General features: G+C 43.6%; 1 protein-coding gene across 1 annotated transcript; it reads left to right on the top strand.

Annotated features, from left to right (window-relative positions):
* Positions 1 to 9,793: 9,793 nt before the first annotated feature.
* On the top strand, positions 9,794 to 15,877 carry LOC106610465 (uncharacterized). The gene is made up of 4 exons (XM_014209843.2): positions 9,794 to 10,136; positions 10,611 to 10,753; positions 10,980 to 11,091; positions 11,291 to 15,877. The coding sequence occupies exons 1-4, from the start codon at positions 9,821 to 9,823 to the stop codon at positions 13,912 to 13,914; spliced, it is 3,195 nt and encodes a 1,064-aa protein (XP_014065318.2). The 5' UTR covers positions 9,794 to 9,820; the 3' UTR covers positions 13,915 to 15,877.
* Positions 15,878 to 16,169: the final 292 nt, after the last annotated feature.

Here is a 16,169-nt window from a genome sequence, read left to right as displayed (position 1 = left end):
CATCACTACTGTATCCGTAATGTGGGAGTTGAACGTGAATGAATTTGCAAAAGCACATTTTATTGATTCATTGATGCTAATGATTAATCATACCTGGATAGGCTATCTGGGAATTAAACTTTGATTAACCTGAAAGTTTTGCTTCATATAGGTTAATATGAAAAGGTTAAAATGTCTAATTTACCTGGAAGAACCTGAAAAGGTATGTTAGACAATTTAACTTATTAAATTAAATGAGGCGACGATATCCAATCAATTGAGATTGTCTGGATTATCATAAGTGTAACCAGTAGTTCAAATGTTAGTGTACATTCACCACTAGGGCCACTTATCCCTAAGGCCAAAGCCACATGGGATTCCCGCGAAGGCGGGACTTCCATCACAATTTATAAAATTACAATCGATTTCATGCACGCTTATAAAAGATACTTACTCTGTAACTTCCTGTTGAACGCGGAATGAGGAAGAACTCGGTTTTGTTTGTTTGGAAAGTTTGTTGTTTGAAAGTATTTTGGAAAGTTCTAGCTAGCTTAATCGTTTGAATCCCACGAAGCAGTTGGCATCATCAGTTGCTGGCTTGTCTCTTTCCAGTGATCCTGCCGACCAAGGACGGGTCTGAGGAGCTATTTGGCGTCACCGCTAGCCTAGCTGCTAGCTAGCAGCATATCAAGCTAGCGAGGTGCTCTTGAATGCAGCCCGCGATGCGGTTAGCCATTGTGGCTGGGACTGCGGATTGTCCCGGGTTTGTGGCTGTCTAGATCCCTGCTGTTTGTTGTTTTCAATTTTCCCCGTGACCTGCCCTGTCTGAAACTGTGAGGAGTAACAGGGTAACAGACGTTGCTAGCTACCATGACAAAGACCAAAGCCGGCAGGAATACTGTTGAAGACAGTGGTGTCTCTCAATCACACGTGAAGGATATTTTAAACGAACAAAAAGAGACCTACAAGCAGTTGTTACAACAACAAGAAAATAGTTTCAAATGTTTTGTCCAAATACTCATGGATTCTACTAATAAAAGAATGGACGACCTGACCAGAAAGGTCCAGGACCTGAAGAACAGTTTACATTTCTCCCAGGGTCAGCTCGATGGGTTGAAACAGGAGAACAGCAAAATGACAGCAATCTGTAAGTCATTGAGAGAGGACATCAGTTCTGTTTGTGAATCCATGATAGCAATGACAGATAAATCAAGGCAGAACAACATGGTTGTGGACGGAATTGCAGAATCTCCACATGAGACTTGGACAGAGTCTGAGGACAAAGTGAGGGAAATGATCTCTGAGGAATTTAAGATGGACCACAGGAAGATTGAGGTGGAGTGCACCCACAGGACTGGAAAACCCACCACCGGCCCAGGTGATAGGCCCAGGCCGATAGTGGTCAAGTTCCTGAGGTTCAAGGACAAGGTAACTGTTCTGGAAAGAGCCAAGAACTTGAGAGGAATGTACATCTTCCTCAATGAGGACTATCCTGAAGCTGTGCGCCAGAAGAGGAAAGAACTGATCCCAGCCATGAAAGCGGCAAGAGCGCGTGGGGACATTGCTTACATCCGCTATGACAGGCTCATTGTCCACCCTCCCTCCCAGAAGACTGGAAGGGATGAGAGAGCCAAGCCTATGGTTCGTAGCCTCAACCCCGCGGCGCGCGAGCGCGCACACACACACACACACACACACACACACACACCAATTGATTTATGGACTGCTGATTGTATATTTTTTCTCTTGCTTTGTCTGCTCTTTTCGTTATTATGTCTATCTCTGATAAGCTACCCAGGAAAGGGCTGAAAATAGCCAATATTAATATATGTAGCCTTAGAAATAAGGTTCATGAAATCAATAACTTGCAAAACATCATAACATTCATATATTAGCCATTTCTGAGACTCACTTAGATCATTCATTTGATGATACATCAGTAGCAATACAAGGCTATAACATTTATAGAAGAGACAGAAATGCTTATGGGGGAGGTGTTGCTGTATATATTCAGAGCCATATCCCTGTAATGCTTAGAGAAGATCTTATGTGTTGTGGTTGCAGGTTCACTTGGCACATCTAAAGCCTTTTCTTTTGGGCTGTTGCTATAGGCCACCAAGTGCTAACAGTCAGTATCTAAATAATATGTGTGAAATGCTTGATAGTGTATGTGATGTAAACAGATAGGTCTACTTTCTTGGGGACCTGAATATTGACTGGTTTTCATCAAGCTGTCCGCTCAAAAGGAAGCTTCTTACTGTAACCAGTGCCTGTAATCTGGTTCAGGTTTTTAATCAACCTACCAGGGTGTTTACAAACACTACAGGAACAAGATCATCCACATGTATCGATCACATTTTTACTAATGTTATAGAGCTTTGTTCTAAAGCTATATCTGTACCCATTGGATGCCGTGATCACAATACAGTGCCTTGCAAAAGTATTCATCCCCCTTGGTGTATTTTTTTCCTATTTTGTTGCATTACAACCTGCAATTTAAATAGATTTTTATTTGAATTTCATGTAATGGACATACACAAAATAGTCCAAATTGGTGAAATGAAAAAAATTACTTGATTTAAAAAAAAAAAAGAATAATTAAACGGAAAAGTGGTACGTGCATATGTATTCACCCCCTTTTGCTATGAAAGCCCTAAATAAGATCTGGTGCAATCAATTACCTTCAAAGTCACATAATTAGTTAGATTGCACACCGGTGGACTTTATTTAAGTGTCACATGCTGTCAGTATATATAGACCTGTTCTGAAAGAGTCCCAGAGTCTGCAACACCACTAAGCAAGGGGCACCACCAAGCAAGCGGCACCATGAAGACCAAGGAGCTCTCCAAACAGGTTGGGGACAAAGTTGTGGAGAACTACAGATCAGGGTTGGGTTATAAAAAAATATCAGAAACGTTGAACATCCCACAGAGCACCATTTAAATCTATTATTAAAAAATTGAAAGAATAGGGCACCACAACAAACCAGCCAAGAGGGGGCCGCCGACCAAAACTCATGGACCAGGCAAGGAGGGCATTAATCAGAGAGGCAACAAAGAGATCATAGATAACCCTGAAGGAGCTGCAAAGCTCCACAGCGGAGTTTGGAGTATCTGTCCATAGGACCACTTTAAGTTGTACACTCCACAGAGCTGAGCTTTACGGAAGAGTGGCCAGAAAAAAAGCCATTGCTTAAAAAAAAAATAAGCAAACACGTTTGGTGTTTGCCAAAAGGCATGTGGGAGACTCCCCAAACATATGGAAGGAGGTACCCTGGTCAGATGAGACTAAAATGTATCTATTTGGCCATCAAGGAGAATGTTATGTCTGGCACAAACCCAACACCTCTCATCACCCTGAGAACACTATCCCCACAGTGAAGCATGGTGGTGGCAGCATCATGCTGTGGGTATGTTTTTTATTGACAGGGACTGTAAAACTGGTCGGAATTGAAGGAATGATGGATGGCGCTAAATACAAGGAAATTCTTGAGGGAAACCTGTTTCAGTCTTCCAGATATTTGAGACTGGGACGGAAGTTCACCTTCGAGCAGGACAATGACCCTATGCATATTGCTAAAGCAACGCTCGAGTGGTTTAAGGGGGAAACATTTAAATGTCTTGGAATGGCCTAGTCAAATCCCAGACCTCAATCCAATTGAGAATCTGTGGTATGACTTAAAGGTTGCTGTACACCAGTGGAACCCATACAACTCGAAGGAGCTGAAGCAGTTTTGCCTTGAAGAATGGGCAAATATCCCATTGGCTAGATGTGCCAAGCTTATAGAGACATACCCCAAGAGACTTGCATCTGTAATTGCTGCAAAAGGTGGCTCTACAAGGTATTGACCTTGGGAGGGGTGAATAGTTATGCACGCTCTAGTTTTGTTTTTTGTGTTATTTCTTGTTCGTTTCACAATAAACAATATTTTGCATCTTCAAAGTGGTAGGCATGTTGTGTAAATCAAATGATACAAACCCCCCAAAAATATTTTAATTCCAGGTTGTAAGGCAACAAAATAGGAAAAATGCCAAGGGGGTGAATACTTTTTCAATCCACTGTATAGTGGCTATATCCAGAAAAGCCAGGAAAGGAATGTTCCCACAGCTGGGCCTAAAATAGTGTATAAGAGATCATATAAAATATTTTGCTGTGACTCTTATGTGGATGATGTTAAAAATATTTGTCGGTCTGATGTGATTAATGAGGAGCATCCAGACGCTTTTATGAAATTGCTTCTTCCAATTATTGATAAACATGCACCTGTTAAGACTGTATTGATGAGGAATTGAAAAACTGTATGGTTGAAAGAGATGGGGCAAAAGGAGTGGCTAATAAGCCTGGCTACACATCTGACAGGCTTGCTTACTGCAAATTGAGAAATTATGTGACTAAACTCAACAAAAACAAAAATGTATTTAATTATGAAGCCAAGATCAATGATAAAAAGAATGATGGAAAAAAAACTTTGGAGTACTTTAAATGAAATTATGGGCAGAAAGACATTCAACTCCATCTTTCATCGAATCAGATGGTTTATTCATCACAAAACCATTTGATGTTGCCAATTATTTTTATGATTATTTCATTGGTAAAGTGGGCAAACGTAGGCAGGAAATGCCTACAACAAACAGTGAGCAATTGTATTCATGCATAAAAAAGAAGTGTGGTGTACCGCAGGGCAGCTCTCTAGGCCCTCTACTCTTTTCTATTTTTTCCAATGACCTGCCACTGGCATTAAACAAAGCATGTTTGTCCATGTATGTTGATGATTCAACCATATATGCATCAGCAACCACAGCTAATGAAGTCACTGAAACCCTTAACAAAGAGTTGCAGTCTGTTTTGGAATGGGTGGCCAGTAATAAACTGGTCCTGATCATCTCTAAAACTAAAAGCATTGTATTTGGTATAAATCATTCCTTAAGTGTGTGGTGGCTAATTTCTGCATTAACAAATGAGGAGAAACAAACTTCACACACCAGTCAGAGTTATACTTAAATTTTTAATAATAAGAGCTTTGCATTAGCAATGACTTTCAACGATTCGCCATTTCTAATGAACCGTTGAAAGTGACAACACAAAAGTACAAATATCTTTTATAGCCAAGATACACCCCTCTCAACCTACATGACGAACAACAGATCTTAGGAACAGTTCACAAAGAAAGACTTTATAATGAGAAAGGAGTATCCCTTAGCCAGATAGCATTCGCTGTAAATTATCGTTCAGTTTGGTCCCTAAGACGAGGTTCTAATCTCGTTCCTGGTACTTCATAGCACAAAAACATTACCTCGTTATCTGGAATGCTCTTTTAGGTTTTATCACCCAAAGACATCGTAAATCTCCTCTGTCAGTGCTATCTCATAGAGGCCCATCCTCAGTAGAACACACACACAATAGTTAACAGAATACTCTATTCTGTCGAATAAAACAAGCATTATAACAATCTTGCAATTTTCCACGACAAGTGCTAGACCTCAGCTGAATCTGGTAATGAATGTTGTGGCTTTTGAACAAGTTGAGAAGACTAAATTACTTGGTGTTATCTTAGATTGTAAACTGTCATGGTTAAAACATATAGATTCAATGGTTGTAAAGATGGGGAGAGGTCTAGCCGTAATAAAGAGATGCTCTGCTTTTTTGACACCAAACTCCAAAAAGCAAGTTCTGCAGGCTCTAGTTTTGTCTAATCTTGATTATTAGACGACTCATCCTGAATTCAGTTCTGCTGCTCTAATGATCGCTCCAGAAGAAACGTTAGTGGGCGTGTCTCTTGGACAGAGTGATGTGTATGGGTAGTCAGACTAAAGCCAACCAACCAAACTAGAATAAGTATATTTTCTGTTCATCAAGTATCATGCTTGCTTTCTCCCCCAATTACTCACCATATTATAACCATACATTTTCTTACTGTACGTAATACTTTATGTTAACTGAATGGAAAACCTTACCTGAATTGGCATAATTGTGTTTCATGGTTGGTATTTTTGTACAATAAGTATTATACTCCCCATGTTTTCAGTTAATATATAAATCATTAGTTCCATTTGTAAATAAATAGGTTTTTAACCATTTCTGTAGCTTACCTCTATATGTTTTACCTTAGATGAAGTGAAGTAATAATTCGCTTTCCCACACTTATGTAGAATTTGGCTCAAACAAAGGGTTTCATTTGTACCAGAACGCCAAGGTAACCTGTATAAATGACTATTGCCCCGTAGCACTCACATCTGTAGCCATGAAATGCTTTGAAAGGCTGGTCATGGCTCACATCAACACTATCGTCCCAGACACCCTGGACTACTCCAATTTGCATACCGCCCCAACAGATCCACAGATGACGCAATCTCAATTGCACTTCACACTACCCTCTCCCACCTGGACAAGAGGGACAACTATGTTAGAATGCTGTTCATTGACTCCAGTTCAGTGTTCAACACCATAGTGCCCTCCAAGGTCATCACTAAACTAAGGACCCTGGGACTGAACATCTCCCTCTGCAACTGGATCCTGGATTTCCTGACGGGACACCCCCAGGTGCCCAGGTAGGCAACATCTACCACACTGACCCTCAACACGGGGACCCCTCGGGGGGCGTCAGACACCTTCGTCTAGGTGACTGTCTGCCACGGCTTGGTATAGAGATCCTGGATGGTAAAAAGCTTTGCCCCAGTTATGTACTGGGCCGTATGCACTATCCTCTGTAATGCCTTGCGGTCGGAGACGGAGCAGTTGCCATATCAGGCGGTGATGCAACCAGTCACAGGATGGTCTCGATGCTGCAGCTGTAGAACTTTTTGAGGATCTGAAGACCCATGCCAAATCTTTTCAGACTCCTGAGGGGGAATAGGCGTTGTCGTGCCCCGTCGATGAGAATGGGGGCGTGCTCGGTCCTCCTTTTTCTGTAGTCCACAATCATCTCCTTTGTCTTGATCATGTTGAGGGAGAGCTTGTTGTCCTGTGTGACGACCCTCCCACTCTGTAGTTGGGAGGGTCGTCAGCGACATGGGAAACACCTGGGCCCGGTGTCCCAGGATAAATGCCCCTCTTCTCTATTCATTGGAGAGACTCTCTCCATGCAGACACCTTTATAGATTTTGTTGTGGTATTTTTGTGGCCTTTTGGTTGTTTGCTTTGGCACCTTTCAACACCCTGCATTATGACATTTATGCATGCAAAACACTCACTTACACTACTGATTACACACACCATTGTTAATTGTACTTAGTTTACTTTAATAAATATATATTTTGGTATTCCTTGTCTCCATGTTGTCTCCCTTTTGTTACGAACTTTGAGCCGGTTCGTGACATCCTGGCACCACACTGCCAGGTCTCGAACCTCCTCCCTATAGGCTGTCTCATTTTTGTCAGTGATCAGGCCTACCTCTGTTGTGTCGTCGGCAAACTTAGTGATGGTGTTGGAGTCATGTCTTAACCCATAATAGGTTTACTCCAATATCGGCATTGTTTTTAAAATGGAATGTAGGCAAACGAATGAAAACCAACACGTAATCCACAAGTAAAATGTACACGGTTTCACAGAAATGCTCAGATGAAGGTAAATGTTTGAAGTTTGAAATTGGCAGATTTATGGCTGATTTAAGATAAACAATTAAACCATGTTACTTGGTCTTCAAGCTACAGAAGATGGCAAAACATTTATTAATAATAACAATTGATTGGGCTTACATAGCACTTTTCTAGACACCCAAAGCGCTTAACAGTTTAAGGGGGAACACATCATCCTAACCTTATTGTATTGTCCCATCCACCTCCCATCCACAAAATTAACTATTTTACATGAGTATTTGTTTATTTTTTTTACAGATATTTTGTTTAATATACATTATTCATACACTTGACATACATATTACTGATAGGAATACAGTTTGATTAACACAGTACACCTACAATGCTACTCATCATGACGTGCTCTGGTAAGTGCTGTTGGATCTTTAGCGACCACAGAGTTAGGCCACCCGTTTAAAGTCCCACCTTCAATTTTATTGAGTAACATTCTGTTAGTACAGTATTTAAAAAAATATGAGCTGGCGCACACCCAGAATAATAGTTTGTGTGGAGGTGCTGACTAATGGTGAATAAACTATCAAAATAAAGTTGCACACTCCCTGTAATCTCCCAGCAATTTAATGGGTATTTACCAACGTTTCGGCATCACTGTGCCTTCCTCAGGGTGAGGCATCACAGTGATACCGTAACGTTGGTAACACCCATTAAATTGCTGGGAGATTACACATGGAGTGTGCAACTTTCTTTATTTCGATAGTACAGTATTAAAATGAAATTCATGTAAAAGTGTATGGTATAAATGATAATGATCTGTCTTTGAATTTTCTGCCATTTCAGCAGCATTTTTCTCTTTGGCTTTTGTTTGTCTGTCTTTCCCCTGGTGCCATTCAGACGTCTTTGTGCCCACATCTTGAAATGGAACACCATTGAATGGGAGACTTCTACACTCCCAATTGAGGGTTTTTTTCCTGCCAAAGGTTGTGCATCTGTTTGTTCGGGTTTGAGTAGGTTGGCCTTCTGACTTTGTGTCTGTTGTAGCTATATTATTATTTTGAATATAATGGACAGGATTGATCAGAACATGGCTTCAGTTTTCACTAGTTATCACAGCCACAAATTCCAAATGATTATTTTTTGTTGTTGGGGGGGTTCGACTGGTGTTCTATTATTTCATTTTTTTAAATTGTATTCACAGGAATGTCCCTGTATTGATGTGTAATATTATTATTATTGCAATAAAAAATTAAAATAAGTAAGATGGCGGAAGTGGATGCTGAGTTCGAATCAAGCAGCACATCAATCAAAGTTGGTGAATATGAATGTTCCGAAATCGACGGGTGAAAGATAACAGTAGTGTCAAACTGAAACAAAAAGGAAATGGTCTAAAATTGGAGTGGAGGACACGTGTATGAATGATATTGAATCACTTCTAGTAAGGATGTATATGTGGGAGACCCGTTTGAGGTGTAACAAATTGTGAAGTAGGCCTATGAGTGACCAAGAGTGGTCTTATTATGATTAACTGTAATTATGAAGAACAGAGGAAGATTGCAGTGGGCCTCAAATGAATCCGGACAACACACATTTTGTGCTTTAAACTTCGGGTGACGACAGATGTTCAGGTTGAATACCTGAAGAGAATTCCTGGTGTGGTTGGTGCCCGGCGTCTGACCCGCTGGGTGAGTGGAGAAAAAGAAGAAAGTCTGTCAGTACTGTTGTTTTTTGATAAAGAACACCTACCTATGCATGTGAAGCTTGGTTATGTAAGAGCTTTCATCCCCAAACCACTGCAGTCTAAGAATGGTAAAGGATTTGGCCAATGTTTCAACGTGTGTAGGATGGTGTTGCACTTGTGGTGGGGATCATGATCTCGAGTGCCCTGTATACAGGGTGAAGGAGACTGAGGTTGCAAAAGTTATCAATCTCCTATGCGGAGGCAATTCATATAATTGAGAACAATTGATGCTAGTGGAGATATGATAGTGGAAGCACCACAGCCTGTAGTAAATGTGTGCTGCCAGTCAAAAGATGCTGTGTGTGGGAAAAAATGTGTTTTTTTGTGGCGTTCATTGCCACAGTTATAAACTGTGCTGCTCAAGTCTCAAAGAGGTCTAAGAAACTGGACATTATTGTGGCTGCTGCCGGAACGTTTTTCGGACTTAAGGATTTTACATCTTTATTATAATTTTTCATGTTTGGTAGTTTGTTACACTTTTTGGGAATCCTGTTTCCATCTCGCACAGTAGGTGGCGGGATGCAGATTCAATTGTGCGATCGCCAATATACCATAGAAGAAGATATTTTATATGCGTGTGTGTGGGTTGAAGATGGCCGCCGCTAACATGGCGAAAGAAGGTTTTCAAACCCAGTTCGCCTCTGTTATGGAGAAGGTGCTGAAGACGGCAGTCATGGAGACAACGCAACTTTTCGAAACAACTATTGAGGAGCTGCGATCTGAAATATCTAGAATAAAAGAAGAGAACGAGGACCTCAAATCGAGAATTCGATCTCCTGAAAAGGCGAAGATATCGACGGGTGAAAGTGAAAGACGAACCGCAGAGCCTGGACCGAGTCAAAGAACAACCTCACATATCGGCAAACGTGACATTGGTGTCCAATGTGGTGAGTAGAAAACGGGTTATTTGTTCCCTCCAAACAGTTTGTTTTGAGTTTAAAATGAGTAAATATTGTAGAAATTCAGGTAGGTCCCTCCCGTTTCGTTTGCTCCCTTTCAAGAAACGTTTTGCAACAGAATTGGTGGAATGAATACACCTTTGGACAAGCTAGCTAAGCTACGTTCAAGTGATCACACATCCTGATAGCTAGCTATATAGCTGAGCATATGAAGGCTCAAAGTTGAGAATATTTAACAAAACTGCTTCATGTACCTATGTTTAATAGACTACAATATTAAACAGAACATGTTTGAGAGGTGTAGCCTATATTATGCATTCGTAAATTACTGATAACCTTAATAATGCTAGTCACTTTGCAACACAGGATGTTGTCATGTCATCAGCTGGTTTGTAATCTTCACCTCTACATTTCTAGATTTCCTTATCTCCTAACCACTCTCTCCTAATCTGGTATTTCCAGTTCTGACAGTGCAAGCGTTGCCTCGGTCTGTGGAACAGCACCTGCGTGAGGAGGACCAGTGGACAGAGCTGCACCGTGGGGCCTACGACAAGGAGGACAACCCACAGATGGCCTTTGTACTGATCAAACAGGAGGTGGACTGGGTAAGACGGGGCTCCTAGCCTGAGTGCCAGATCTGTAGGTGCTGTCTTGCCAATTAATCTACCTCTAAACTCAACCTGTTATTGACGACCCCAGTGAAAAGAAAAACCTTAACACTGCTCTCCCTAGAATCAATTGTGTATTAAAGCGTACATATTTACCTCACAGCCTTCGTCAGAGTTTTTGTTGACCTTATTGTGGTTGACTTTCCCATTCACCCCCCCCCAGGAGGCAGACTATTCTGATGACTACTCCCCCGGGTACATACTGCTGAAGCAGGAGGGGGGAGAGCCCCCAACTCTGGTCCGTAGACAACCTCTCAGAGAGTTACCAGGCAGAGGTAGGAACTAGGGAGACCTGCTTCTGAATCACACATCTTATTACAATGTAATAAACAGTATTGGGATGAGAACCAGGCTCTAATAATATCTATAATAATCTCTCCACTGTTATTCTCTCTGTCTTTTGTTCTTTCTGTCTCTCCCTTTCAACTTTCCCCTCTACCTTTCTCCTTCCTGTCAATCTCCCTCCCTCTGTAGCCCTGGTCCCACCTGGAGCCGCAAGGGCCCTGGTCAACCGTTACAGCCAGGAAAGGACTCCCACCACCCAGTCTACCTCAGCAGAGGCCCCCCTCCAGGGAGATCAAGACACCCAGGAGGTCCCCCAGGCTCTCAGCCCATCCCAGCCCAGGACCAGAGAGGTTAACAGTGGCAGTGCAGGCCAGGACCAGGCCCCTGGAGCAGAACAGCAGTCACTGGTAATACCAGCAGCAGAGTCTCCAACATCACACCTGACAGCATCTCCTCAATCAGCAGCCACTATCCATTCTACATCTGCTGTAATGGCCCAGTCCACGGTAACTACTCTGTCAAAAGAAACTGTCCAAACGACCACAGCGGTCCAGTCGACTGTAGCGGTGAAGTCTACAGCAGCAGCGTCAGAGCGCCCGCCACCTGTCCTCTCCGGGTTACCCAGAACCCCTCTTCAGGATACACAGCCCAGCCCCGTTCCACCCCGATCTCCTCGACCATCATCAGCACAGTCTCACACAGACGTTCTACCTGTAGCTCGTCCAATAGCAGTGCCCTCAACACAACCAGCTAGGCCTACAGCTGTACCTGATGGACCACCGGCCGCACCACCAACACAACCGCAATCGCCTACAGTTTTGGCGCAGTCGGGTGTTGCCACGGCAACTCCGCCAACGCCGGTCCAGTCCACTCTGTTGCTGACTTTGTCTGAAGAACTTGCTGGCCCCCCTGAGAAGCAGGCGTTGTTGGTCACTGAGCATGTGCAACCCTCCCCCACTGTGCCACCTGCTGTCCCAGAGAGGACGTCTGATGAAGCCCCTGTACAGCTGTCAGCCCCTGCTGTAACCACACCCTCTGGCCCCTGTCAGATGTTTAAGACACCGTTTTTAGCTCAGTTGTCAGTAGTACCCCTAGGACGCTCTCCACCGAGGGTGGAGGAAAAAGGGTGGGAGGAAGATGAGGGGGAGAGGCTTTCCCCCCTCCCTGCCACATCTACGGAAGCTGTGATGACCAGGTCTGTTGCTACGGAGACGACCCCTGTCGGTGAGAAAAAGGAGGAGATTGTTGTCCAGGTAGGTGGTGGCAGAAAGTCGAGTCGACGCGAATCAATCCTCTCTGGTCTCCGCCTCCGCTTAAGGCCCCGCCCCCAGGACAGTACTCCATCTCCAGTGGTTGCTAAGAAACCCAGAGGAGAGAGAACCGCCCCTCTAGACCATGACTACTCAAAGGTGATGTGGAACAGAGGAGAAAAGTCCAGGGAATCTCACGTTGACCAGGATGTAGTAGAGGACACCGCTAACGGTGAGACGGCTGACGACAAGTCTAGTGGACAAGGAAGTAGTAACCACATCATCAGTGAGGAAGAGGGAGGAGCTAACACTGATGTGACCTCTCTGACCAGACAGTCACCTATTGGTGGAGGTGTTGGAGGTGTGTCCAAATCCAAGAAGAGAAGCATGACCTGGGTGCAGGCTCAGAGAGGTTTGGCCCTAGCCCAGGCTAAGAGGAGTAGGTCGAAGGTCACTAAGACCTCACAGCGAGGTCAGAGGTCAGAGCTTAGAGGTCTGGTCACACAGACACCGTTTCTGCCTTCCACCCCACAGCGCCACCGGTCGTACAGCCCCAGCCCTCATGCTGCGTCTACCTCAAGCCTCAGCCCACGCCGCACCAGCCCGCGTTGCACCAGCCCTCACGGTTCCCCCAGCCCACACCAGGCTACGGGGGCGAATGTGAACCCTTCTCCTACCACCCCTCCTCACCCACAGCCTCACCAGTTCAAGGTAATTTCCGCCACCCCTCGTCGCGGCAGACCTCGTTCGGCGGCCGCGGCGGTTTTGAATTTGAAACGTTCTCCCTCCACCCCTCAACCTATCCCCTTCATTGTCACCGTCAGCCCTCACTCCGGATTCAAAAAGTCCCCCCCATGCACGCTGACGTTCCAGCAGGCGCAGCGGTATCGCAAGTCACAACCGATGTGGTCGCCGCCAGGACCGTTCCAGCTCCAACAGTCTCCCAAGTCTCCACGGAAACGTTTTACCAAGAACCAGTGTGCAGACTGCGGTCGCGTCCTGAGCAGCGCCGCTGCTTTAGAGAGCCACGCATCCCTGCACACGGGGAAGCGCCCGTTCGCCTGCTCCACCTGTGGCAAGGACTTCCCCAACCTCAAAGGCCTCAACCGCCACGCCCGCGTCCATGGTGAACAGCGTGGCCACCAGTGTCCGAAGTGCGACAAGACCTTTGTCTACCGCTTTGGCCTGACTAAGCATGAGCAGATGGTCCACAGCGGCGTGCGCCCGTTCATCTGCCCAATCTGTGACAAACGCTTCGTCATCCGGCGCGACATGGAAACGCATCTCCGCGTTCACACTGGAGAGAAACCGTTTGCCTGCTCCCTCTGTGTGAAGCGGTTCAAGAGGCGTGTGGAGCTGAATGTTCACCTGAGGTGGCACAACGGGGAGAAGAGACACTGGTGCTCGTACTGCGGGAAGGGCTTTCTGGATTACAATAATCTGAAGAGGCACAAATTTGTCCACACTGGGGAGAAACCTTACACCTGCTCTGAGTGTGGCAAGCACTTCAAACAGACTGGCCATCTGAAGAAACACCTGAAGACAATACACAAAGACAGATAGAGAGGACAGGGGATGAGTCTGAAATGACAACCTATTCCCTATATAGTGCACTACTTTGGACTAGAAATATAGCACTATATAGGGAATAGGGTGTCAGATGGTGATGAGGGAATAGTTCTCTCTGTTTGCTGTGAATTCGCTTTTGTTTGGAAGAATCATGCAGCGAGAGAATGTAGCAAAATGTAAAAAAATATTTTTTTTGAATTGAGTTGATTAATTTAATTAAAACTAATTCTGGTTGTCATTTGTTTTTTATTTTATTTATTAGTAAAGTTAGATGCCTAAAACCAAGTTTAAATGTAGGTGTACTGTGTTCACGTCACACATCATGCTTTTTTATGTTCTGCGGGTTTGAAGTCGTTGCTTTAAAATGTGTTTATTCCATTTTATTTGTAAGTAAAAATCTGGTCTGGCATAGGAAGTTTCACTTGAACAACCGTCGAAGTCGTAATTGTACTTGTGGAGGAGGTTGTTACATTTCACCACTGACCCTATACATTTTCCTCCAAAACATGACGAATCAATTTGACAATTACAAACTTATCAATGCGCATAATGTCGCTAGTTTTATCATATAGTCAATGTTAAGCAAACTAGCTAATTCTATTATTAGTAAAGTTAGCTAGCAATCAAGCTAGCTAAAATCTTATTGGTTGAAGAATTGGTCAGACTTGAATATGGGGCATTCATGTGCTTGTGGGAAGTCGTAAATCTGCCATGATCGTGTTTAAGTGCTTTTGAAATGTTTGGTAGGTTGGCATGATCATTATGACAGACAATTCCTAGACAGTCTAATCTAAGGCAGGGTTTCCCAAACTGTTCCCTCTCAGCCTTAAAAGTGTCCTGCTTGCATCGCCTCATTAGCTAACTGTTGAGGTGGCGCGATCGGCTAAGGCGCTTGAGGGCGGTCACGTGTGTTTGGGAGGCAGAAGTCCCAAGTTCAAGACCGGTATGGGCCGAATCAGGAGGATGTGGTGCTCGCTTAGCAATAAGCATGATGTCCTTTACACTATGGCAAAAACCAAAACGTGGGGACAGAGTTTGGGAAATCCTGATATAAAAGGCATACATACTTATTCAAAACATGGTCAGGTTTCCAACAGTTTATATTTTCAATGTCCTTATTAATAAACAATTGATCACAAAAAAATAGTTCTCAATGTCAAATAAAAATGAGACCAAGGGATCCCAAATCTTTTCACGCAGGGGGCCCCCCCCCTTCCAGCATTGCGGAACGCGTACCACATGTTAGGTTCTAATTCTTTGAGTTAATGACTCCACGGACACTAGGAAAGCTTAACCAAGTTTAATTCTTCCCAAAGGGTCCATAGAGCTGCATTCAGACAAACAACATTTCACACAAGCACTGATATTTAACCCTTTCTCCTAGGCTGAGTCTTCTCAACTCAAGGCTGTCTTTAGTGATTGATATCAGATGGTGTCTCTTCTCCCAGAGGATCCCTTCCATAGGATCCCTGATGGCTAACAATAACATATCCTGACATAATGTAAACGTTATACATTACCCTCTCTCCCTCAGTGACATGGTTAGGTTCTAAGATCTCCACCCGTCTCCCCTACACATACCAAAGACATCTGGCTCCTACAGATAACCATTAACTTCTGATGTAAAAACCAGTCCCACACTGTTAGATACTATCCTTCTGAGTATAACAATGTTCCAAGTTTAACCCAGAATCTAACACGTCTATTTCTATTGGCACTAGCACTGTTCATGACACTATGTTCACACCGCTCTTGTTGGTGGAGAGAATGTTGCCGTTTTAAAGCTAATTTTCTTGCAATTCTATACATTTGGCCATGTCTAATGTGTATTCATGTGTTATTTGACTGACAAACTTGTCAAGATCTTTGTGCTAAATAACCTATACTGAAAAAAAATGTAAATACATGTAGAGTTGATCTCGTGTTTCTTGAGCTGAAATAAAAGATCCCAGAAATGTTCCATTCACACAAAAAGCTTACTTCTCTCAAATGTTGTATACAAATTAGTTTACATCCCTGTTAGTGAGCATTTCTCTTTAGCCAAGATAATCCATCCACCTGGCAGGTGTTGCATATCAAGAAGCTGATTAAACGGCATGATCATTACACAGGTGCACCTTGAGCTGGGGACAATAAAATGACTCTAAAATGTGCAGTTTTGTCACAATGCTACATATGTCTCAGATTTTGAGGGAGCGTGTAATTGGCATGCTGACTGCAGGAATGTCCACCAGAGCTGTTGCCAGATA

The sequence above is a fragment of the Salmo salar genome, chromosome ssa08 (genome assembly GCF_905237065.1).
Source record: "Salmo salar chromosome ssa08, Ssal_v3.1, whole genome shotgun sequence".
Taxonomy (NCBI): domain Eukaryota; kingdom Metazoa; phylum Chordata; class Actinopteri; order Salmoniformes; family Salmonidae; genus Salmo; species Salmo salar.
Note: the sequence above shows the minus strand (reverse complement) of the source record. Positions and strands in the feature narration are given on the sequence as shown.

Coding starts and splice junctions, on each gene's coding strand:
- LOC106610465 (XM_014209843.2), top strand. CDS start 9,821: ATGCGTGTGTGTGGGTTGAAGATGGCCGCCGCTAACATGGCGAAAGAA. Junction 10,137..10,610: donor TGACATTGGTGTCCAATGTG/GTGAGTAGAAAA, acceptor TGGTATTTCCAG/TTCTGACAGTGCAAGCGTTG. Junction 11,092..11,290: donor CAGAGAGTTACCAGGCAGAG/GTAGGAACTAGG, acceptor CTCCCTCTGTAG/CCCTGGTCCCACCTGGAGCC.